The 24,255-nt window shown below is 38.3% G+C and overlaps 1 protein-coding gene across 2 annotated transcripts in view; it reads right to left on the bottom strand.

Moving 5' to 3' along the window:
- The window catches only part of LOC131031593 (acylamino-acid-releasing enzyme 1), a 273,309-nt gene that overhangs the window by 70,631 nt on the left and 178,423 nt on the right, over window positions 1-24,255 (bottom strand). For both annotated transcript variants that reach the window (XM_057962741.2, XM_057962743.2), the window contains one exon: window positions 13,355-13,552. In XM_057962741.2, the coding sequence (XP_057818724.2) occupies window positions 13,355-13,552 (198 nt within the window). The remainder of the gene's footprint in view (window positions 1-13,354; window positions 13,553-24,255) is intronic.

The following is a 24,255-nucleotide window of genomic DNA, read 5'->3' as shown; positions in this document are numbered from 1 at the left end:
GCGAAATATTTATTTTATGAAGGGGGATGCCAAAAAGTGAATGTGGAGACATTATTTTATTTAACAAAGTATATTTACATGCCAAAAAGTCGTGGTCTTTCCCTCTAGGCGTGATCTTGACTTATGAGTGGGACGACATACTTGGTCCACCTTGGGGAAATGAAATGCAAATTGAACGGGGTGAATTTGGCAGTAATTTGGATTTGAATTTCAGACTAGGAAATCTATAAATACAGGTGCTTGGCCTCTCATTTGGTTATCCAGAGAATTTACACTATTATGCTATCAGAATGACTCTAGACTTCTTCGAGGGTGAAAACCTCCTAGAGTATCCTTTGTAGTTTTGAGTGTGTCACATCACTCCTAGTTGTGGTTCGATTTTGTTGGATTGCTTGGTTGTTTCCCGTGGATTGTGTTTTGTGTGGATTTGGAGAGTTTGGTTTGCTGCTATGATTTTGGTGTTGCTGGACGTGGTGGCTGAAGCAGTATTTCGTTCATATCTCCCTGCCTGTTGATCATTACATTCTGGTTATTGGCTCTATCCAACCATACTCCCTAGGTGATATAACTCACCAATTTGCAGATTGGGACGTGGTGATTCTGAATTTTAGCTGCAAGTCGAAATCTATAGCAGGTCGTACCATTTGGGAAGTGCCTCGGGTTGCATGCATCACTCCTGAAGCTTCCACATTGTTGGTTTGAGGTTTGGGGATTGATCGCCTATGTCATTTCCTTCATTTGTTTCAGATTTGGTGTGATTTAGTGTAGGTTTGAGTGAGTTGTGATTTTTTTGGTGTTGCTTGGTGTGTCTAGTTCTGTGTGTCATTGATTTTGAGTTTCAGAACAGCAAGTAGTGTTTATGTTGTGTGGTTTTGGATAGCTTGAGATCTACACTTAACTTCTTATCTATTCTCATATCTCTATTTGTAAGATTGTTTTAGTAGTACTGATCAATCATTGTTATTGCTTCTTATTTGTAATTCCCACTGTGCAAGTGGAAGAGGATGGCTTAGTCGCCTTCTTGTTTGTAATTCAGTTTGGAACTTTTGTCCTCCCACTAAGTAAGTGGTTGAGTGATATTGTCCTCCCGCTGAAATATGAGGTGGAGTGATAGTTTCTATGTATTGTCCTCCCACTGAAATATGCGGTAGAGTGATTGTGTTGAAATTCCTTGTTGTTTTCCTTGGCTGGTTCACCGCCAAGTAGTTTAGTTTCTATCCTGTTGGATAAGCAGAATGGGCTGGCTTGCCGCTCGTGCATTGTAATTTCAGTTCAGTTTATGGTGCTAACGATCCCTAGCACAACGTATGCTCTCACCCTCCCAGATTGGGCTCTCGGTGAACAAAAGGTGGAAGGGTTCCCTTTCAGTTGTTTTGGCTTATTTCTCTAACCTTAACGGGTTATTGTGTTTGCTTTGTAATTTTATTGAGAAAATAAAAAAAAATTGTCGATGTTATTACACAGTAAGACTCCTAAATGAAGCCCTCTCAGTTGCAATAATTCAGCTAATCTTTCACAACCTCAAAATCACAGATCCATGGAGAATTTTCGTTCTTCAATAGATAACCCTCTGAAACCCTTGTCTTAGAAAATCCACAGAGCAAAATCAAGCAATTTCAAATAATCAACAATAATTGAGTTTGAATTGCTTTTTCCCTTTTAAATGGCACGAATTGCAAGAAAGTATGTCTAATTGCCTTTTTAAAATACATTAAATGTATTTTAATTACTTTACGTAGTTCTAAAATGAATTTGGGCGAACTTTTCATTTAAGTGATTTTAAAGTCACTTTATAATATTTAAGTGGCTTTTAATTTATATAAAGTCATAAAGTGACTTTATAATATCCGTAAAAGTTAATTAAATAACTTAACCACTAAAATATTAATATCTCCCTCAATATTCAATCTTTTGACGAGTCGTCTGAAGCAAGGGTCAACACTGTATAACCCCCATGTGTCTAGGTGCCCTGATTAAAAATAGCACTACTACCAGATTGACTTACTATAAATAGTAAGTTCCTCTTCTGAGCCCATACACTGACTACAAAGGCCCGAAACTTGTTGATGTGTTTTTCATGCACATACGAACGCAAAATAAAATACCAAGGTATCTTATCTTCTCTTGAACAAAGTTTCCCTGAATGCTGAAGATTTTGCCTAAGGATCAATCGAGGCAACTCCAAGGTTCTGGTATGTAGGGTCTCTACGTGTGCATAAGCTCTTGTGGTATGATGTGATTATGCTGGAATCACAAGGGGACTTACATTCAACTTCCTAAGCGTTTAATCTACTGGAACTTGAATCCCATCTACTAGCTGGAAGATAAAGAAATATCAAAAGATACAAGGTTTGGAGAAACTAATCTAAGACCTAGAATGCAAGAAGATGGATGAATGACTAGGTGGAGTCCTACTGGGCTAGGTCTCACCATCAGGTTGAACAATCCGACACCAACTCAGTGCGATCTTCTAAGGGATGCTTCGAATATGTTCAAATCGTACACCATCAGACTCTGATCACCATTCAAGTTAATGCATGAACAATAGACGTGTAACGACTTGAGATTAAGCTCATTCTATGCTAGTTGACCACGCAGGGCGCACTTACAATCAGCAAGAGGCTAGTGGTTTGGACTAGGCAGATTCCACGCAAGTACATTCAATAACTTCCTTTATTCAATCTAATTATTTACCATCTAAAGTGAAGATTCAACAAGGGACCATGCATATTGCAAAGAAACAACACACTTCACCATAACTTCAATGAAAATGGAGTTCATTTACAATCAAGGCAACAATTCCTTGCCTTCTCTTCCTAATCTATTCTAATTGCTATTCTATTTTACTGACTCTTAGCTATTCTAACCTCTATTAGCTAACTCTTAACTATTAACCCTTACAAATGAAGAGCCAGAGCTTTATATAGAGAGCTCTTTACATTTCAATGGCTTTGATTGACTTACAATCAATGGCTAGGATTACAAGATGAAAACCCTAATTAGGTTTTGTTACAACAAACTCCCTTAGCCAATGAGAAAATTACATTTCATAAGTGTGGACTAATAGATGTCAGGGGTAGGTGCCTCGAAGTTTGTGCCATCACTGGTGAGTCAAGTACATTGAATTTGGACATGCTGAGGTGGAGCTATCTGACTGGAGGAACAATGACTGTGATGCCACCTTGTCTCACACTTGCCTAGTCAATGAACGTTGAGCAATATTTCATGATACTAAATGTGATGATGATGAGAAGCTAACTTTGATTAAGTCTTCTGAAACTATCTGCTTCTTCAATGTACCCTTGCATTGACCTTGGTTGATCCTCCCTCGTCCTTGATGTACTCGATGAATGATGTACCTCCTTGAATCTCATGTGTTTGATGAAGCCTCCTCTTGATTTTGCATAATGGTGATAGGAATTCATGGCCAAGTCAACTTCTCTAGTAACTCACTTCGCCTTGAAGTGTTTGTAAGATCCTTCTTCTGATATCTGGACCCTCAAGAAGGGTCAGGAGCAAAATTTGCATTTTAGCTCAAATTTCATCATCTCTTTGCCTCAAATCACTTCCTAAGGAAAGAATATATCAATCCTCCTTCAACTACGCCATAGGAACAAAGATCTTGGTCTCAAACATGGAGCAAAATAGAGGTTTAAAGAATTTCGCTCTGGACCCTTTGGAAGGGTCAGGAGCAAAATTTGCATTCTTGGCTTAAATTCATCACTGCCTTCACCTCAATTCACTTCCTAAGGCAAGAATATATCAATCCTCCTTCAACCATGTCCTAGGAACAAAAACTTTGATTTGAACAAGGAGGAAATATGTGTTTTTAGGAGAATTCGCTTTGGACCCTTTGGAAGGGTCAGGAGCGAAATTTCTTCCTAGGCTCAATTCATCTTCCATTCATCCCTTCTTTTCCTTGAATTTCACTTTCTACACCTCCTCCCATCACCATCAAGTCAATTTGCTATTTAAACAAGGTTGTTTTAGGTGCATTAGGCAAAATAGAGTCTTTCTACGAATTTCGCTTTGGACCCTTTGGAAGGGTCAGGAGCGAAATTTGCATTTCTAGGCTCAATCTACATCCAATTTGCCTTGGACTTGCCCATTCCCCTTTATCCTATCATATTCAAGCTAACTTGCTCTCAAAGTGGTGTCTATTTCAACATTTTGGCAAGAAATTAGGCTATCCTAAGGATTTCGCTCTGGACCCTTTGGAAGGATCAGGAGCGAAATTCATGTTTTAGGCTCAATCCACATCCAATTTGCCTTAGCTTTGCTTTAAAATTGATCCTTGATCCTTTTCTCTCCATGATCTTGCAAATTTGCCCTCACTTTTGCTCAGAATGACAACCATTCAATGAATTTGGTAAAGAACTAGGTCCTTTAGGGAATTTCGCTCTGGACCATTTGGAAGGGTCAAGAGCTTGGATAAATTTCGCTCTGCACCCTTTGGAAGGGTCAGGAGCGAAATTTACATTTTGCTTGATTTTCCTTCACAAAACTCCATTTCTCATCCTTTAATCATCCAAAACAAGTCTTTTGCCTTCAAAAAAATGCTTGGGAATGAGTTAGATTGTAGGTTTGAGCAAGATATAATGTCTTATGGAGAAATTCGCTTTGGACCCTTTGGAAGGGTCAGGAGCGAATTTGCTCTTTTTGGCTCAATTCTTCCTCATTTTCACTCATCTTGCTTTAGACTTATCCTTTCGAATCTCTTCCTTGCCATGCATGCCCACCATTTGATGTCCCTAGTGAAGAAATAAGTCATTACTTATCCTTTCAAATCTCTTCCTTGCCATGCATGCCCACCATTTGATGTCCCTAGTGAAGAAATAAGTCATTACTTATCCTTTCAAATCTCTTCCTTGCCATGCATGCCCACCATTTGATGTCCCTAGTGAAGAAATAAGTCATTTGGAGGATTTCACTCAAGACCCTTTGGAAGGGTCAGGAGCAAAATTTGGAATTATGCTCAAATCCTTCACTTTGTTTCATACATCAATACTCTCTCAACCACGCCATAGGGATAAGGTTTATGAGGCAAATTATGACCAAGAAGGGAGATATAAGGAAATTCGCTCTGGACCCTTTGGAAGGGTCAAGAGCGAATTTAAGGAATTAACCTTAAATACCTTCGAAACACTCAATCTTCCCCCTCATTCACATCATTCTCACCTCAAGACATGCTAACAAATCACTTTAAGGAGGTGCCTAGTTCAAAACATTGGATCAAAAGTGCATCTTAACCATTTCGCTTAGGTACCTTTGGAAGGACAGGACCTATCTAGGAATTTCGCTCTAGACCCTTTGGAAGGGTCAGGAGTGAAATTTTGCTTTTTGCACAAATTCCTCACTTTTATTCATTTCACTTGGTTTAGCTCATTTCCAAAGGTATGTATAAGTCCATTTTCATTCACTCACGGCGTGGAATCAAGGATTTTAACCTATGCTAGAAGCAGGAGAGGTTTTTAGAGAAATTCGCTCTAGACCCTTTGGAAGGGTCAGGAGCGAAATTCATGTTTTAGGTTCAATTTCCTCATTTCACTTCGTTCCAACTTGTTCACAAGGCAAAACATAGGTCATTCATCACTCAGTCAAGACGCAGGAGCAATCTTTGAGGTCTATACTGGGAGCAAAAAAGATTTCTAAGGAAATTCGCTCCTGTCCCTTTGGAAGGGTCAAGAGCGAATTTGGCAATTGCGCTCAAATTCTTCATCACTTCCATGGCTAAATGTCCTAGGTCCTAACGGCAAGGCCACCCTAGCAGGATATAAGGACTTCCTTAAACTCAATCAAGACCTAACCTAGAAACAAGAGCAAGGCCTGACCTAGAGAAGGCTTTCAAAGAGACCCTGACCTAGACCACCTACTGACCCACTTCAACTTAAGTAGAGCCTTCTATCCTAATGATCTCTCTGGTAACTCTCCAATGCAAAGGCTAATAGTCAAAACCGGACAACTAAGCAAATAAAACTAACCCTAGAAAGCAAAAAGTAGGGGTCCCCATTTGCAATGGGCGATGTGTGAATACGTCACAACATCTAGCGCCACCTCGAATGAATGCTCCTGAACATTTCAAAGATAAAGACCCAATTGACACTTAGAACCTCCGAAAAATTCAACCCAATTTGTCAAGAGACTAGAAAATGCACTCAAAGCGAAAGGAGAATCCCAACCAGGATCAAGATACTTAGTCATTGATTACATACGTGTGTGCAAGTGTATTCATTCCTCTCGGTAGACGACTATGATCTTCAGGTTCCCCTGTGATTGGCTACATAGTGTATCTAAACTTCATAAGCATCCTGGATAGAGCCTCGCTACTAGTCAGACGTGTATAGTCCCGACGAGGTTATCGCCTCAATCTCACGAACATTGCTCCCTTGCCAGTAGGACATCCATAGCCCCGATGGAGTTACTCGTATGTTCCCATTAGCCAATTTTGATATTTCATTTTGCTCATTTTCTTTTGATTTTTCTCTTTCATTTTCTCACTTTTCTCTTTTGATATTGCTTTTTCGTTCCATCAATCCCTTTGGCTTGTAAGCAGTGAAGCTTACTAGGGTTTGAGGATTGCGGTGGCACTGAAGCCAAATTTTAGATTTTTCACTAATCACAGCTTTGCCTGAAAACCATAATGACTCGGAGTTTATTAATGTGTTAAGATATACTAATCAAAAGATGTTGGCATCAAGACACAGAAAGTGATTCCCTTCCAAGTCAAGTACAAGTCCTGATCAGGTGATAAAGCTGGAGAGGAACAACCTCGGATTCAAAATACTTCATGAATAGATATCTAAGAAATGAGTCTAACATAAGATCCAAGATGTTGCCAATGTGTGAGACACAACACAGACACCCATTCTCACAAATGGAGGCTCCTACTCAGGACACCTACACTAAGAAAACGACCGACTCAAAAGCAAGCTGACCCAAAGCAACCTAAACTAAAGCAAACCAAAAGCCAACGAAAGAAAGCAGGCGACTAGCTACCTGAGCCACTCAAGATCATGAGTCAAATGACTCATTGCAAATTAAGAACAAGGCTCAAAAGAGCCCTAAACTAAAACACACGAAAGGAAAACCTACTTTAGAACTATATACAAGACTCCCAGACTTGACACGACTCAAAGAAGCGAAATATATACATGACTTTACATGATTTCTCAGGATATGCAACAGGAACGTGGCAAAGGTGATGGTTCTCAACCTAGCAAATTCATCCTTAAATATGGAAAAGCAAGCTCTCACCATGCATCTCTCATACTCAGGCAAGATTTCATGTAAGATAATCAGTTGAGGTAACTCATCAGGACCATGATCAATCCAGATACAAGTTGTTTTCCCAAAACCCCCATAATCAAAATTATAATAACTTTCAAAGATAGGATTAAGGAAAGAGGAAACCTAGCATATTTCGAGCTCAGATGCAAGGGCTTGCTCAAATTGAAGTGTATCGAGATCATCAGCAGTTTCAGGAGGTCGCCATTGGTGATGTACCATTCCACAAGCATCCATGACATGTTGATCTTCACTTGCACAATCCTTTTGAAATAGGCTTAGCGCCCCCTTCAATAGCTCAACTTTCTTCGTTTTCATAATAACATCTTGTTCATCCCCATGCATAAACCACGCATCTTCATGAAACTATGTAAGCATATCTTCAAAAACTAGAGACTCCTTGAGTGATTGAGCTTCAAACATCTCCTCTAGTTGATCAAATATAATCTTTGGTGATGTCCCATCCTCAAGTGTTGTCACAGGAGGTCGGAGTTGATGATGGATCACATCACTCACAATAACTTGCTTATCTTGAAAAATTTTTGGCAATGATTCCATTTGTGCTTCCTCTATAAGATCCTTCAGCGCTCCCTCAAATTTCATGAGAGTGTGGATGTCTCTGAGTGCCCCCTCGAATTGTTCTTCTTGATGGTTTGTGTTTCCTCATTCAACATCTCAACTTGATTGTCCCCTTCAAGGATGTTCTTTGAAACCTCTTGCATCTCATTCTCAAGGATTTCCTTTTGTAGCAAAAATGAGAATTCTTCAAGGAATGAATCATCTTCATCTTTGATTGCTTGCTCAATGCTTGGATCTTCCTTTATCACTACTTGAGCATTCTCAACTGCTTCTTCAGCTTTCGTTTCATGACATTCTTCTTTAGGTGCAAGGCATGGTGAGCTACTTATTGCAATACATTGATCATCAGGTGCATCTGTATCGTCGGCGTGTAACTGGCTTCCTTCACAATCAGGTGGTGTAGTGATATCTTGTTCACATGTTCTTCTGAATTCAGCTACGAGATGTTGTTGTGCGAATCGCACACCCATCCCCGTCTTGGACAGGGACCCCCCAATTTGTGCCTTTCTGTCCTGCCCTGAAATTTGGCTAAGTCTGGAATTTCCTGATCCTGAAATTTGGTTAAGTCTGGAATTTCCTGACCCTGAAATTTGGCTAACTCTGAAAACTGAGGAAACCTTCAAAAACTAGAATTTGCAATATAACTCCTGGAGGTCTGAAACCACTCTCAAACATCCTGAAAGTATATATGGAATATAACTTAAAGTATAAGAGATTATACTTAAATGTTATATTCCATTAAATGATCCTCCGAGGAGAACTGGACAAACTTGCCCAAGTGCCCAAGCTCGCACTTCTTGAGAAAACGTTTAAAATCGCCCAAAATGCCCAATTTCGGACCTTGGGGCTAAAATGTGAAAAAGTTCAAAAGTTACGAAAATGCCCCAGAGGTCCGAATTTCACTTAAGTTGTCCAATTCCGGACCCCTGGGCCAAAAAAGTGAAAAAGTTGACAAAACTGGCAGGAGGTCCGAAAAAGTGAAATGTTGCAAAAGTGCCTTCAGGTCCGAATTTCACTTAAAGCACCAATTTCGGACCCTAGGGCCGAAATTCAAAGTTTCTTCTAAATTTGCAAAACGCGTTTATAGGTCCAAAATTCTTCTGAAAATTACGAAATATGTCTTATGGTCCGAAAATGCCTTTCGGCACCAAAGCGCGAAAACTCCAATTTCGGACCCTGGGGGGAGGTAAATGGAAAGTGTATCGAGTTTATAAAGGCGCGTTTAGGTCCGAAGTTCCTTTTAAACTTCGCCAAAAACCCTCTATGTCCGAAATTCGCCTTAAAATCCTCATTTTCGGACCCTAGGGGCGGAATGTGAAAACGCGAAATCTTGCAAGGCTCCTCCAGGTCCGAAGTTCGCCTTAGACACCCATTTTCGGACCCTAGCCCCGAAATTTTAAAAAACCCATCAAACTTGCAAATAGTATGAATGCTCCGAAAATATCTCCAAGGTTGCAAAATGCTGGGAGCTCCGAAATTTGTTTAAAATTTCGCAAAATATGCTTCAAAACGTTGAAAGCTCCAGAAGGTTAAAATCGTGAAAAATACCTTGGGCACCAAAACGTTAAAACCTCCAAAAAATCCGAACTTCACTTCAAAGGTTCGCAAAAACGTTGAATGGTCTGAAATTCTGGACAAGTTGTAAAAGGCGCCTTAAGCTCCGAATTTGGCATTAAAGTTGCGAAATTCCAAACACGCCAAAGGGTCCGAAGTTTTTGCAAATTGCAAAATAGCGTCTAAGTTCTCCGAAATTTACCAGAAAAGCATGAGAGTTAGAGTTTTAAAATCTGCAGAAGTTCTCCAAACCTCCAGAATCGCGCCATAAACCCATTTAAAACGCCCAAGACTCCGAAGGTAAAATCACGCAGAAGTAAAAGACCAAGGATCAAATTTCACAATCGAAGAGAAGGAGAAGCATTTTCAAGATACATCTCACAAAGAGCTTCTCAAGCCAGACGTCGTAATTAAATTTAATGTTTGTTAAAATTAAATTATTTAATTTTTCAAATTGATTTAATGAAATGAAATTGGTTGATCGCAGGACGTCATCGAAGAACCAGGAGAAAGACCTAAAACGCAAATCGAGGAAGGGTCGCAATTCAAGGCCAGGCGCTGAAGACTGGAAAAAGAAAAGATACAGGAGCGCAAGAGCAACCAAACATTGGGAACCGTGCCGCTGAACAAAGATGAAGTCCACCATCGGGACCACAGACCAAAGAACACTCTGAATGTTGCAAGTTTATGCATTCTCAAAAAAGCACATAGCTGGATTTAAGTCCAGAAATTCAGTTTTAAAGCTGAAATTGCTTTATTGTAAACTGCCTATGGGTCCCGTGCAAGATATTTTTGTGGATAACTATTCCCAACCACCAAGAAGATTGGATAGACTTGAATTAAAGCCAAATAGTGGCAGGTAGTTGAGATAGTTGCTGGTTGGATAATTGAGAATTAATTAGGCATGGGTCAAAGCTGTTAGCTTCTGGAAGACAGATCAGGGCCCTTGGATGCAGTCCATCCTAGCCTTCAGTTCAAAATTGTAATATCTATAAAAGGCAGAGGCCTTTCTTTTGTAAAGGTTAGAGATTGTTAGATAGTGAGATGGTTAGATAGTTAGATTTTAGAGTTAGAATAGGTTAGATCTTAGCAGTAGCATAGAGATGCTGCAGAAATTGTTGTAATAGGCAGTTGAAATCAATATATAAACATTGATTTGGTGTTTATTGTCTTGTTTTCATCCTGTTTGCATGGTTTCTTTCAGCATTGTAGATAGATCTTTCTATTTTGGGTGTGCAGGTATTTGATAGATTCAGGCTCATACCACTGAGGATATGCTGATTGTGTATCCTTTTGTGTGGTTAACCTGAGCCTTCGATTGTGCTTAGTTCAATTGCAGGTGTCCGTCTGAGCTGCGCCAAAATTGGGTGCTTAGCCGTGCGTCTTCAGTCTGAAAATCTTCCAAGTCCCTTTGAAGATTGCACCGTTCCTACAAGGTTGTGAGCTATTCTGGCCAAGCAGGAATTGGTTATGTTGAATCCGTCTACCCACATACCCGTGTTGTTAGTTTTAGATCTCCTAACCCTTTCCTTTTGCTCTTTATTGCGTAATTCGAGAATCACAGCAGACTAGCTTGTTGCAAATCGTAAGTCCCCTTGTGTTTCCAGCAAAAACACATCAAGCCATTGAGAGATCCCACAGTCAAGACCTCACAAAAGAAACCTTGAGGTAGTCTCCTTTGATCAAACTTAGAAAACAGCATTAGAGACTTCCTTATCTCAAGAGAGAGTAGGATAATCAGTCGGCTATTCTATTCTGCGTTGGCCGTATGGAGTTTGCAGCAATGCGATTTCATCCACGTCAATAGATGTGCGCCCCAAGATTTGTTCACAATGCACTCTTCTTCGGATAAGACTAGCATTCCAAACTGATATCTAACTTGATTGATAGCCATTTCACATACTGAGCAAGTAAATTTAGAGTGAGATGTGTTATGAATCCTTCACCACAATGGTAGTAATATGCCTTCTAAACGCATTTCACCATTCAAAATAAGCTGACTCTCCATCGTCGATAAGAAGCTTGAAACAGGATCTTTGCTTTCTGGGACACTGAAATTGCTTTCTTCTGCTTCTGGCCTGGGGACATCCCAAAAGAAGATCCTTCCCTGCGCTGCCGATTCCATCCTTGATAAGTACTTCAAACAATGCATTTCATCATGTTCATTTGTCTCATGGATCCTACACTGCCCTGGCCTTGCAAACTCGGACAATCGACGTGGATAAAGTTGTGTATTCAATCTCCACCATAGTTGAAGAAAATCAACTTGCTGCTCATCGTGAAATTGTTGTTGCTCCATTGAGAAATCTTTGATTTTTTTATTTTTTTTTTACTTTTTCTGCTTTTCGCTTTTTTTGGATTTTTTTATTTTTTATGTTTTTTTGGATTTTTTAGAACAATAGAGATCTTGAATATCTTAGATTCAACTCGAAAGCTCAACTGGTTCCAGCTGCGCAAAGTGCTTCCTTTCTTCGCAAGTCCAATTGATGACTCAGCGATCACCTTCCTTCTCTGTACAACTTTCGTCGAGCGTTGAAGATGGCTTTCCACTGATCTTCCTTGGATTCAAGAGTTCGCATTTGCTCACCTTTCTTCTGCTTCAATTTTGTTGAGCGTGAAGAGGGTAAAAAGCATGAAAAGACGGTGCAGCCAGTTACAAATAACTCCTCAAATCGCCAAGGATCTTCATCAATCTTAACACAAAGCTAATACAAAATATGTAACATTAAAACATTGCAAAAATCTTCATATCTACAAACCCCAAACTGAAACTTTGATTGAAGCAGAATGGTGATCTTTGTATGAAATTACTCAACTAGCTAGGGGGTTTTCATCTGCGAAACCAACAACTCCAAGATGATTTTGTCCTCAAGAATCTTGGAAGAACTCGCATTTGTTCCAACATCGTAATAGTATCATTCACAAATTTAACTCTTCAAATGAGCGTACATCCTCCTTATATAGCTCTTCGGAGGGAAATATTCAATTTAAAATTATAATAAATCCTTTTTCACCCAAAATGACCTTTTTGAAAGATTAGCAACATTTCAATAGGCTGAAGGGCTCCCCATGTCCTAGGCGTCCACTTTTGACCTCACTTTATACCTTTTTTAAAAATATTTTAGACTGAAGTAGTCACTTTCATAATATAATTATATAACGTTAGAACATAAGTGAATATCTAAATTATTTTACCCCAGTTGTGGAAAGCATTGAAACAACATCTGAATCAAAGTTGATCACAACATGATAATGAAGGCTTGGACTGATGATCAGAGCCAATCAGGTGACTTAAATAAAATAAATTGCTCCTCCAAGAAGTTTGGAGAGTCCACCAAAAGTCAAAAAACACTTCTGAAAGTGTTATGATAATCCACACTACTAACTGAGCTCATTGCCATAAATTAAAACCCTGCAATACTGAACCTGTGCACTACAAGAATTTTGGAGTTCTCCCAAGTACACCAATTAGCCTCCAAAAGAACTTGGAAACTAGGCTAATTGTGCACAAATCACTTTTGCTAAAAATGGGGACATTACAACTTCCATTTAAAAAAAGGTGAAATGTGATGGATTCATAGATTAGTATGTTTGAATTCATATAATTATTAATAGTTATCTACTGGTCTGGAAAGAATGTTTTTCTTCATGGTTGAACCTTCATTATAGAGTTGTCTCTCAAAATACAAATTTGGTTTCTAATTCATCTTGTTCTAACTTGACACTCAGACTCTATTTGTTTGACCCTCACTCCACCAAAAGGAAAACTAGATTTCATGCAGTGAATTGATTGACTCGGTTGGATTATAAGTCATTTATATTGATTTGCGGTAAGACCAAAAACAGAAAAATCAAGAGAACAGATGTTTAGAATGCCAAAATACTGATTGTCAATATGCATAATTAACATAAATCATCAAAAGGCCTTTTAGGCTACCTTTGAAACATGCGATATTGGTGAAGCATAATAAAATGCATTGAGGTCTTCTGTTGTAGGCGCTTCAGTGTATGCCCCTTTTCCATCCTTTCCATATGTCTCCACATAACACCAATCAGGAATATCTGTGGTAGCAACCATTGATGAAAGGTTACAGACAGGATTGCGTACAGATGCAGCAACAAACCTATCTGGAGCCTGCAGAAGATGAAGACAAAAAAAACTGAGGAAAAACCAAAAGGAGAAAAACTCTATAAGAAACATCATCTTTTCTTATTTTTGTCTTACAAGGAAACAAATAATTATTAAACTATAGAATCTCAATAAAATGATTCAGTGAATCTAGTAAATTTCTGATTTATCGACAGATATTTTGTATGTAAATTAAATTTGGCTGTGAAAAATGCCAAATGATAAAAATGTACATGAGAAAATGGCAAAGAATATATTCAATAAAATGCCCCTTTTGATGCACAACAAAGATTAGAATTTCAAAGAATAAATGAGCGTATGAAAAGGATATCTTCTTTCCAGACACAAAACATGCAAGAAAGAGTGTGTCTAGTACTACTGGTAAAAGCTTTTTAATATAAAACAATATAGCTTCTTCATATTAACAAGTTATTCCATAGAAAAAAACTTACTTCCATGAAGCCTATTGAATGCATTTAATGCAATTATGGTTGAATGATGGAGATGAAATCAGAATTAGTAAATGTGTTATTGCAAAGAATGATAAGGGATGATATGTATGTAGGTAGGCTTGTAGTCTTGTATTTTATTTATGTGTGCAAGTATCCAATTGGGCAGTTTATAACATTGATATCAGAGCAGGTTCAAACTTTTTCCACAAACCCACACCGTGGCAAATGACAATAGCCCTATATATGAAGGCCCCTTCATATAAATACTCCAAGCATGATAGAAAATTAGACAACATGCAAATCCCATTAGATACTATGAACAGAAAAGATAATGTTGCACCCCTACAAAACTCAATGTTTGTACTTAGTTTTTCTGTTTGTCATCAAGGATATATTAATTGTGTTTGAGCTAAATTCAACTTGTGTTTTCCCAGTCAGTTTGCAAGGTTATTTGTGTCGAATTTACTCTTCAAACTAACAACTATCGCAGGTTGATAAGGATGCAGCTGTTCTAAAATGAAATAATGATGAAATTCAGAAGCTCTAGAGGCAACATCAGTACAAAGACAGTCATGGGACAGACACAAGAGAAGTTCAACTGATGAAAATGGTAGAGATGGTGGAAGTTTCCACATAGGTGATAAGATCTGGTAAGTTGGCATAAGTGACATTCACCTCTACTCTTAAGGGTCCAGGCACACTATAAAAAGGGCTTAAGTCATGTAGAGTTCCACCAAGTTATGTGACAAGAGACAACAATGCTAAGGGTGCACACCAGACGTGGTTTAACCTTCCTAAATCCCTGCCAAAACAAAGGAATAGTGCCAGATGCAATGTAGTGTGCACTTGGACAGAGTTAGTCAAGTATTTGAAGACCGAAAAATTGGCTCAACTGCTTGAAATGTCTGCCAGGAAACATAAGGCTTAAAAGAATGCAGTATTTGTACAAGATGGCACACATTTTAAGTGGCCTAACCATAGGAAGTTTCCACCAGGTCTTAAAAGAACTAGAAGTTTTAACAGAATCTATCACCTGCCTAGAGTGATTGAGCTGCTGCAAATGTAGCTCAACATGATGAAAGGAGGTGACATTGTTGTCAAGCTCTGCCTAGATCTCTACCAAACTCATAAAACAATTAAGAGACAGAAAATCTAAGTCAGGCACACTTTATGAATGATTGAACCATTGGAAAACTTTGCCTAAGAGTCAGAAAGGTGGCAACAATATGTGAAATTCTGCCTAAATTTCTGCCAACTGCTTAGAAACAGGGTTGCGCTAGCTAACTTTTCAGCAGAGGCAGCCAGGTGCACTTTAATGATAGTTCAATCATAAGAAATTTCCGCCAAAAAGTATAAAGATGGTTTAAGTTTCTTGAAATTCCACTCAGCTAGCAAGCTTGGTTTAAGTGGCAAATTATTCTGCCAAGCATTCTAAAGGGGGGCACACTTTTTAATTGGCCTAGATATGAAAATGGTATGCCAAGTTCATGTTGAAGTGGCGAAACTCAATGAGGCATCCACAAGTGGTGGCTCAGCTATCAAACTATTCTTCCTATGTCTCAAAGAGCTGACTTGAGTAAACAAAATCTCTACCCTGCATAATAAGTGACAAATATCCTTCAAAAAGTGCGCTTGTATGTGAAAACAAGAGGCTTAAATGGCATACATGCTTGTAAGGTATGACTGGTTAGCAATCAGTAGGGTTTTTTATAATTAAATTAACATGTCTATGATTATTAATAGGATAAACAAAACCCTAGGGCTCAAATTAGTTGATAGCTTTGGTTATCTAGAGTTTGTGGCATTTATCTAGTCTATAGTTGCCTTTGGTGAATGTTTTCAATGCTCCCCATAGTTTCTTCCTATTTTTTTCCTTTTGCTGACAGGTTTTAAAATGGTAGGAAGGGCCTCATGTATTATCCCGGATATTTTTTTTTGTGTTTTTTAAGACCAATAAGAATCATCAACCAACATATAACCCATTAAGGTTAGAAAGCATAAACTCAAAGCTTGCTGAAAATGCAACCCTTCCACTTTCTGATCACCAAGTGCCCAATGTGGGAAGGTGAGAGCATACGGTGAAGACGGGATCGTTAGATCACAAATCTGCTGAAATGATAAAGTAAATACAATACTGGTCGGCAAGCCAACCCCTTTTGCTTATCCAGTGGGAAAGAAAGAAATGTGGCGGTGAACCAGCCAAAAGAAACATATAGCAGACACAAATCACTCAACCGCAATATTTCAACGGGAGGACTGAATTACAAAAACTCAACTCAACCGCTTATGCAGTGGGAGGACCAGTACAACCAATCATCACTCGACCACTTATGCAACGGGAGGACTGAATTACAATCTAACTGTTATAAGCGGCAAGCCAACCTCTTCCACTTTTCAGCGGGATGAGAGATTACAAGCCAGAATGGGTTAGTAGTACTACTACTTAATCTTACAATAATAGAGAGAGTGAGAGTAGAAGAACAATGTTGAACATAGAAGATACTAAACATGAAACTCTGCTAACATCAAAACTGTAGGCGGGAAATGCATAACCAGTAGCCTATAAACCCACTAAATCACTCATATCTCTCTCAATACTCACCCAATTCACCCAAAATCAGTCCCAAACCAACACTAGACCAGCAGTAATGAAAACAAACCAAAGGTGAGCTATCAAAACCCCCCACATTATTTGGCATGCATCCCAATGCACCTTCAAAACCCCCCACATTATTTGGCATGCATCCCAATGCACCTTCAAAACCCCACACCTAGCTAAGGAGTTTTGATTTTCTCTAATAAATTCAATGCTCAATAAAAGGTGCCACAAACTTACAGTGTGAATCGCCAACAGCAAGAAGGATGAATGAGTCGGTACCCAGAATGGTCAGACACTCAAGCAGAGAGGTGTGATCAAATGTGTACTTCAGCCACAAGTAAACCAGCAACTTCAAAAATCGCTCCAAACACCAAAAAGACTAAGATACGCACTAAAAGTATAGTAGATTACAGCACACAGCTAGGTACTATATTTCAAGTACGAAACTGGAAAGCAATAGGGAGCCGCACTCCGAAGCCTCAAAGTTCTGACGCCAATCCGGCAGCATAACAATGCAAATTTTCAAGATATCCAGAATGAGAGCCCAAGGCTCATATTTATAACTCCACGCCTTCCCAAATGCAAATGCAAATGGCGCCAACTTCACTCAAATTCAATTTCATTTCACCTTATGTCTCCCCACTACTTGGTGACCACTTACCTTTCCTAGGTAAGTTCGTACTTCCTCATGGTGGCGTCATTTTTGCAAAATAAACATTAGACTAAATGTTTTAATCCTCTAAATGGCAACCACAAATTCACCCTCTGAATTAGGAGATAATCAAATGAATAATACTTAATTAATTTTCCTAAGTCATTTCCACAATTAATCAGTAACTGCAAATATTTAAATATTAAACCTTTGACAAGGACATAATATTTAATTAAATTACTTATGACTCCCATACTGATCAATAAGAGAAACCAGGATGAAGCGGAGTGAAGAAGACCAAATAACTGTTGCAAGACCAGGACCCTGTCCACTGCCAAAAATAGAAATACTCCATACTGCCACTTACTAAAAATAGTAAGTCATGAACTACTGCTCCGAAAAGCATGATCTTCACACCGAGTGACAAAGCATGGAAAGCTCAGTAGAACAATATCATCAAAATGGCCAACCCCTAACTTACTAAAAATAGTAAGTTCTTGCCTCATCACTGTTTGAAACCCTAATTCTTTATTCCACATAGCCTATGGGTCTCAGGAATAGGCCAATGGACCACTCAAAGTACATCATCGAGAAGGGGACATTACACCTCAACTTTCCTTTTTCTCTCTTCTATGCCCTCTGTTTTTTTCTTCTTCATAATCAGTGTTGGATCAGATCAGCATTGACCTATGTAAAAGAAAGCTGCCACCTAAACTCAATGCTTGCTCTGTTAGCTCCAGTTCTCTTTCTCCTGCTTCATCTTCAAACTCTAATACCTTTGTTCCTTGGTTCGATGCCACACCAACTATTGATGAGATTCCAAAACATGGGTTGCACTCTGTTTTTACCGTACTTAACTTTGTTGGAAATGTTGTCATTGATGTCAAGATTGTAATAAAATCAGTAAATCAGAATTCATGAGACATTGAGTAAATTAAAGATAGCTGTGTTAACTGAAGGAATCAAACTAGAATTCATGCCAACTACATCAGGTATATTGGTTTATGAACAAATCAGAAATGAAGGAGGAAGAGTAATTCGATCTCTATCAAAGCAGAGATCGTTGTTTTGACTGAAGGAATCAATACAGAATTCATGCCAACTACATCAGGTATATTGGTTTGTGAACAAATCAGCAATGAAAGAGGAAGACTAATTTAATCTAATCAAGCCAATCTCCACTTAGCCATAACCACGATCAGATTAAATGATGAATAAATTACAGCATTTAAAATATAATATAACATTATAGACAGGCAGCGATTCCATTGTCTATGACAGTCTAAAGAACACTAAGTTTGACATTCAGGATAAAATAATTTATTATTGTGATCATCAAGCAAATTAAAGTATGAAACATGTATATGATACTACAGCGATCAAACAAACTAATACATTGATCAAAGAACAGTCTATGAAATTTTCTTAGAGGATCTTCTCTCTATCTTCAGCACTACATCTTCTTTCTTCTTCGAAGTCTACAACTTAATGAAGATGTCATTGAAGACTACACCTTCAAATCCTACACATAAGTTGGACTCTATGCATAAAAATGAGAAGATATATAAACTTGCAGAACATTAAAAGAATATAACTTAATAGTCCATAAATAAACCCATTCATTTTAATGTTGCTCTAAAAAGATACCTTACAAAAGCTTTACAAGGATTTTACAATCATCGGCTAGCTAACTAATCAGAAATTACATCTAGAAATAAATATAATACACATAAAAACATTTTGAACAATACTGACTTTGCACACTTAATCTATTCTTCTGGGGTTATAATATTTCACTACACATTTGGGATGAAAACCAGATCGGTTACAATACAAAATAACTTTTGACTTTGCACATTTAATCTATTCTTCTAGGATTATAATGTTTCATTACACATTTGGGATGAAAACCAAATCGTTACAATACAAAATAACTTGACCCTTTTGCTAGGAATCAAATCCCTAATGCTCTACAATGGTTTTTCTTTTTGTTCTTGCTCTACAACCTCCTTTCCCATCCTTTTACAAATGAAAATCAGTGAAATATATATCTTTGATGCCTTTGAGCTACTGGATATCTTGGAGAAGAATCACAGCTACTTGCAATTGTGACGGTTCCCCATACTTGTTCACATCACCATCACATATCCTTGTATCTAGAAGCATGTGGAAATCACTCTGGTCACATTCATCCTTGAGTTCTTTGATGGATTTCCAGGTCATGCTTTAGGGAAAATAAAAATGCAGCTAATTTCTTGCAGAAACACAATGGAGAAGTGTACATAACCAAGTTAGGATACAATGGAAGATTGGATATGGGAAATATCTAGATCCATTATGAGATCCCTTTTGAAGGAGGAAGCAAGGGAAGCACCGAAAATGCAAAAAAGATGAGGATCAAAGGATGTAGAAATGTGCAGATCCAAATTGAAAATCCAGAAGCAATGATCAAGAAGAGAAGAAAAGGGGATGACAGAAGTAGGACTTTGTAGGACAGTTATGCAAGACCGAATACTAGATGTGGATATTTGGTTAAGCATGAAAATATCTAATTCTGCACCAAAAGTCTTCAAACTCAAAAAAACCAGAGGAAATGACCAAATTACTCCCAGACTTGCAATTTTCTCTTTTTTTTGCAACGTCCATCACATAATATGAACCTAGAGAATGGCAGGGAACTACACTTAGTTGATTCTGACCAAGGGATCCCATTGGAGAGTTTCTTAGATTGGCTAATCAATAATAGGCTAGACAAGAAAAGATGCACAAAAGGGAGTTGGACTTGTAAATTTGGACACAGTCAAATGGGGTGCCAACATTATACACATTCCTTTGTCATTTTTACTCCTGTGGCCAAAGTGTTTTTTCAAAAAGGTGATTAAATTAGATGGATTGCTTAACAATGTAGATGCTGGAACTAGTAGATTCCATACTCCTTTTTAGCAAAAGTCATTTCACTTGACAGGCATAGGAACTAGACTTTGTGGGCACAACATAATTCATCATACTAGTACAGTAATACATGAGCATCCAGGTTTGCAATTGCTAGAGCTAAAGAAAACATTATTACTTTAAGTTGGATCTGACAATTTTATATTTAAGGGGCAACCTATTAATATTATTCTAATAAATTTAAAAAATTAGTAAATATTTTTAGATACTTTCGACGCAAAGTTTGATCCAAGGGCCCATTTTAGAAAGGTTTAAAAAGGTGGTTCTTGGCTTCATTTGGCATTCTCCACTTTGGAGCATTTGTGTTTGAATTCAAAACCAAGTATGAAAACCCTTGGTTATTTGGAGGTCTCAGAGGATGAAAACCTTCTTGGACTTCTTTTTGGAATTGGGAACAAAAACCGTCATTTCCATCTAGGGTATTCTCACATAGGGGTTTGCATCAGAGCTGATTTTTGGAGAGTTCATGTCAAGTTTCCAAATTGGGCAATTTGATTTGCAAGCAAATTTGTTGTTCATCATTTTGAAGGATTTCATTGCCATTTTCTAGAGTTGTTGGCATTGTCATTCTCATGGAAATTATGAGCACCCCATTGAAGGAGGGGCCGCAATCCATAGCCTAAGTTGATTACAGCATGACATACGTTTAAGGTTGTTAGTTGCCATCATTTTTGTAGATATTTTGATTGAATTAGGGTGCCATCAACATAGAAGGTTGGACCAATATTGGGAGATATTCATATATTGAATTGCAAGCAAATACTAAGGGCACCATTATTGATTGCAAGGTTTTGATGAGCCATTTATCATCCACAGCACTCAACATCATTCACCAAGAGTGATCACAGCTATTATAAGGAGTATTTTGGGGTTGTTGGAATCTTACAAATCATCAAGAAGGGGAGATTAACACTTTTCATAAGCACAACTGTAAAAGAAAGCCTCAATAGTTGTTATTTGTTGATCCTAACTACACCCTGTTGTTCTACACCCTCACATGCTACCAAGCAGCAGTAGTTTGAGGTCTAATCTGTTGTGCCTATTGTTATTGTCCCTACCACATCACACATTAGGAATGGATTGCTGTCACCAGATCGAAAGGGGAAGACTAAAGGGAAAGCATTGAAGTCTGGACAAAATAGTTTGGGGTTTAAGTGCACTTCCTCATCTGATCATAAACCTATTCGCTACATCAACTTTGTGATATACCCTCTAGTATAGCATTGGTGAAGGCTGTTATCACAGCATGCAAGTTATTCTTTGAACCGACATATAGCTAATTCATTGTAAGTGCAGTTTACAGCCATATGTTGCAGAATCTGTGGTTTGTAAATCTAGGGTTTGCTTATTGATGTAATGCAATTTAGACCTAAACATAGAAATTGTTTGAAAGATTGTTGAGGTTTTTAAGTACGTGTTTTCATTTTCCAAATACTATTCTATTATTATACTTTGTTTCAAAATATCAGAAAATACAAAACAAAGATCATATATTTCTAGAAATTCTAGATCAGGACATTAAAATATCATATAAATTAAAGAAGCTTTTTTAATATTACAATTTTCAATCCTTGATGGTTGCCATATGATTGTTAAAAGTTAGGAGCATCGTTCATTTCTTTTAAATTTTCCTTTTCCAAATGCACTTCAAAAGTCTTGTACTTCTATTATTTTTTCACTTTTCTTATGTGGAACCCACCTATTATTTTCCTGTTTGACTTCATTACTTTTGGGTCCAACCCACTATACTATACTTTTCCCTTTTCCATAGTTTTCCTATGAAGTCTACTTTGATCTGACTATGATGTCATGTCAAAATATACAACAGCAATAGGACCCTTTGTAACATTTGTTGGGACAATAAATATGTGTAGGCTCCAAATGAAATATTTTCTTAATATTATTATTTTAGAGCATACTTTCATTAATTTTGGGATCTTCAATAAAGTTGATTCCCTCTACTAGAACATCAAAGTCAACCATATTCAAAACTTCTGGCCTTTGCAAACCATTTAATTCATCCAACAAACACGAACTATCCAACTTTTCAAAATCATTCTTCATTTATTGTCCATCATCACACACTGATTGTTGTTTTTTGATCCTTGTAGGGACAGCAAGTTCCTAAGTGCTTTTTGGCAGGAAATTTTTCAGATTGTGTGGTACTGTGCTCACTCCAAGCACCAGTTATCACCCTCAAACTGATGGACAGACCGAGATAGTGAATAAGTGGGTGGAAGGTTATCTTAGAAACTATGTCTCGGAGCAGTAGAATGCTTGGGTGAGGTGGCTTCACCTAGGGGAGTATTGTTACAATTCTTCCTATCACATGTCCATCCGGATGTCACCATTCATGGCACTATATGGTTATGAAGCTCCTAGCTTCGCAGATTTGGTATTTGGTGATAGCAGAACCCCTCAGGCAAAAGATATTATGCAGCAAAGTCAGGATATTCTGAGAATCTTGAGGGACAATCTCCAACATGCACAGAATCAGCAGAAGTTGTATGTTGATCAGCAGCGTATTGAGCGCACCTTTGAGGTGGGCGACATGGTTTATTTGAGGCTCCAGCCTTACAGACAGTCTACTCTCAAGAAGAGTGGGGTTGAGAAATTGAAGCCTCGATTCTATGGGCCTTTCAAAGTCAGCAGAAGGGTTGGAGAAGTGGCTTATGAGTTGGAATTACCAGCAAGCAGCAGGATCCATAATGTATTTCATGTGTCTCGCCTTAAGAAGGCTTTGGGACATAATGTTGTTGCTTCAGCTGAGTTACCTCCACTTGATGAGGAGGGAGAGTTGGTTTTGGTTCCAGAACCTGTCCTTGAATTCAGGGAACGAACTTTGAGGAGAAGAGTGATTAGGGAATACTTGATCAAATGGAAGAATCTACTAGCTGAGGATGCTACGTGGGAGAATGAGGAGATTTTATTGCATCCAGCCTTACAGTTGCTTGAGGACAAGCAATTTTGGGGAGGGCGGACTGTAATGTCCCCTTCTCATTGATGCTCTTTCAGTGGTCCATTAGCCTATTCTTGAGACCCGTAGGCTAGGTGGAATGAGTAATCAGGGTCTAGCATCGATGAAATGAGGACTTACTATTTTTAGTAAGTCAGGGAATGACCATTCTGATGCCACTATCCTACTGAGTCCTCCTTGCTTTGACTCTGGACGCGATGATCATATTTTTCTGAACATTAATTCTTGACTTACTATTTTTAGTAAGTGGCAGTGTGGCACAATTCTATTTTTGGCAGTAGACAAGGTTTTGAACTCTGCAGCAATATGTGGTCGTCCGAGCTCAGTTTCATCCTGGTGGTGATAATAATCAGTGCGGGAGACAATTGCAACATAATTAAATATTATTTCCTTATCCTAAGGTTAATATTTAATTAATCTATTTATTGGCTACTGGTTATTTAATTTGGGATTAATGCCTATTTAATCCTAAGTTTGGCGAAATTCAATTGTTTTATGGAATGAGAAATATTTTTAGAAGGATATTATTTCACTTTGCATCGCCATTATGTGCCTAAGTGTCTAACGTGGGTCCTCCCCCTTCTTGGGCGTGAGTTTTGACTTAGGAGAATGGGCGCTACACTTGGGTCCACATGTAAGTGGAAATGAAATTCAAATGCAAGCGTGGAATTTGGAGGGATGTCATTTGAATTTGATGAATGAAGTTATAAATATGAGGCTTGGGTTCCCATTTGGAGGATCTTGAAAATCTGTAATGTTATGCTGCCGGATTGGCGACAGAACTTGAGGCTTCGGAGTGCGTCTCCCTAGTGCTACCCGGTTTCGTACTTGAAATACAGTACCTAGCTGTGCCTTGTATTCCTCTACCATTTTCAGAGCTTTGCCATTGACATCTTGGTGTTGCAACGATTCTGTACTTGCTGGTTTTGCCTGTGGCTGAAGCATATTTTTGCTCACATCTCTCTGCTGGAGCGTCTGACAGTTATGGGTATAGATCCTATCTTCCTTCCCAGCACTGGCAAATAAGTTTGTAAGTTTTTAGCATGTTTGTTTGAGTTTTGAATTAATTATGCAAAA

The sequence above is a fragment of the Cryptomeria japonica genome, chromosome 2 (assembly GCF_030272615.1).
Source record: "Cryptomeria japonica chromosome 2, Sugi_1.0, whole genome shotgun sequence".
Taxonomy (NCBI): Eukaryota; Viridiplantae; Streptophyta; class Pinopsida; order Cupressales; family Cupressaceae; genus Cryptomeria; species Cryptomeria japonica.
The sequence above is the reverse complement of the archived record's forward strand: the minus strand, read 5'-3'. Positions and strand labels throughout refer to the sequence as shown.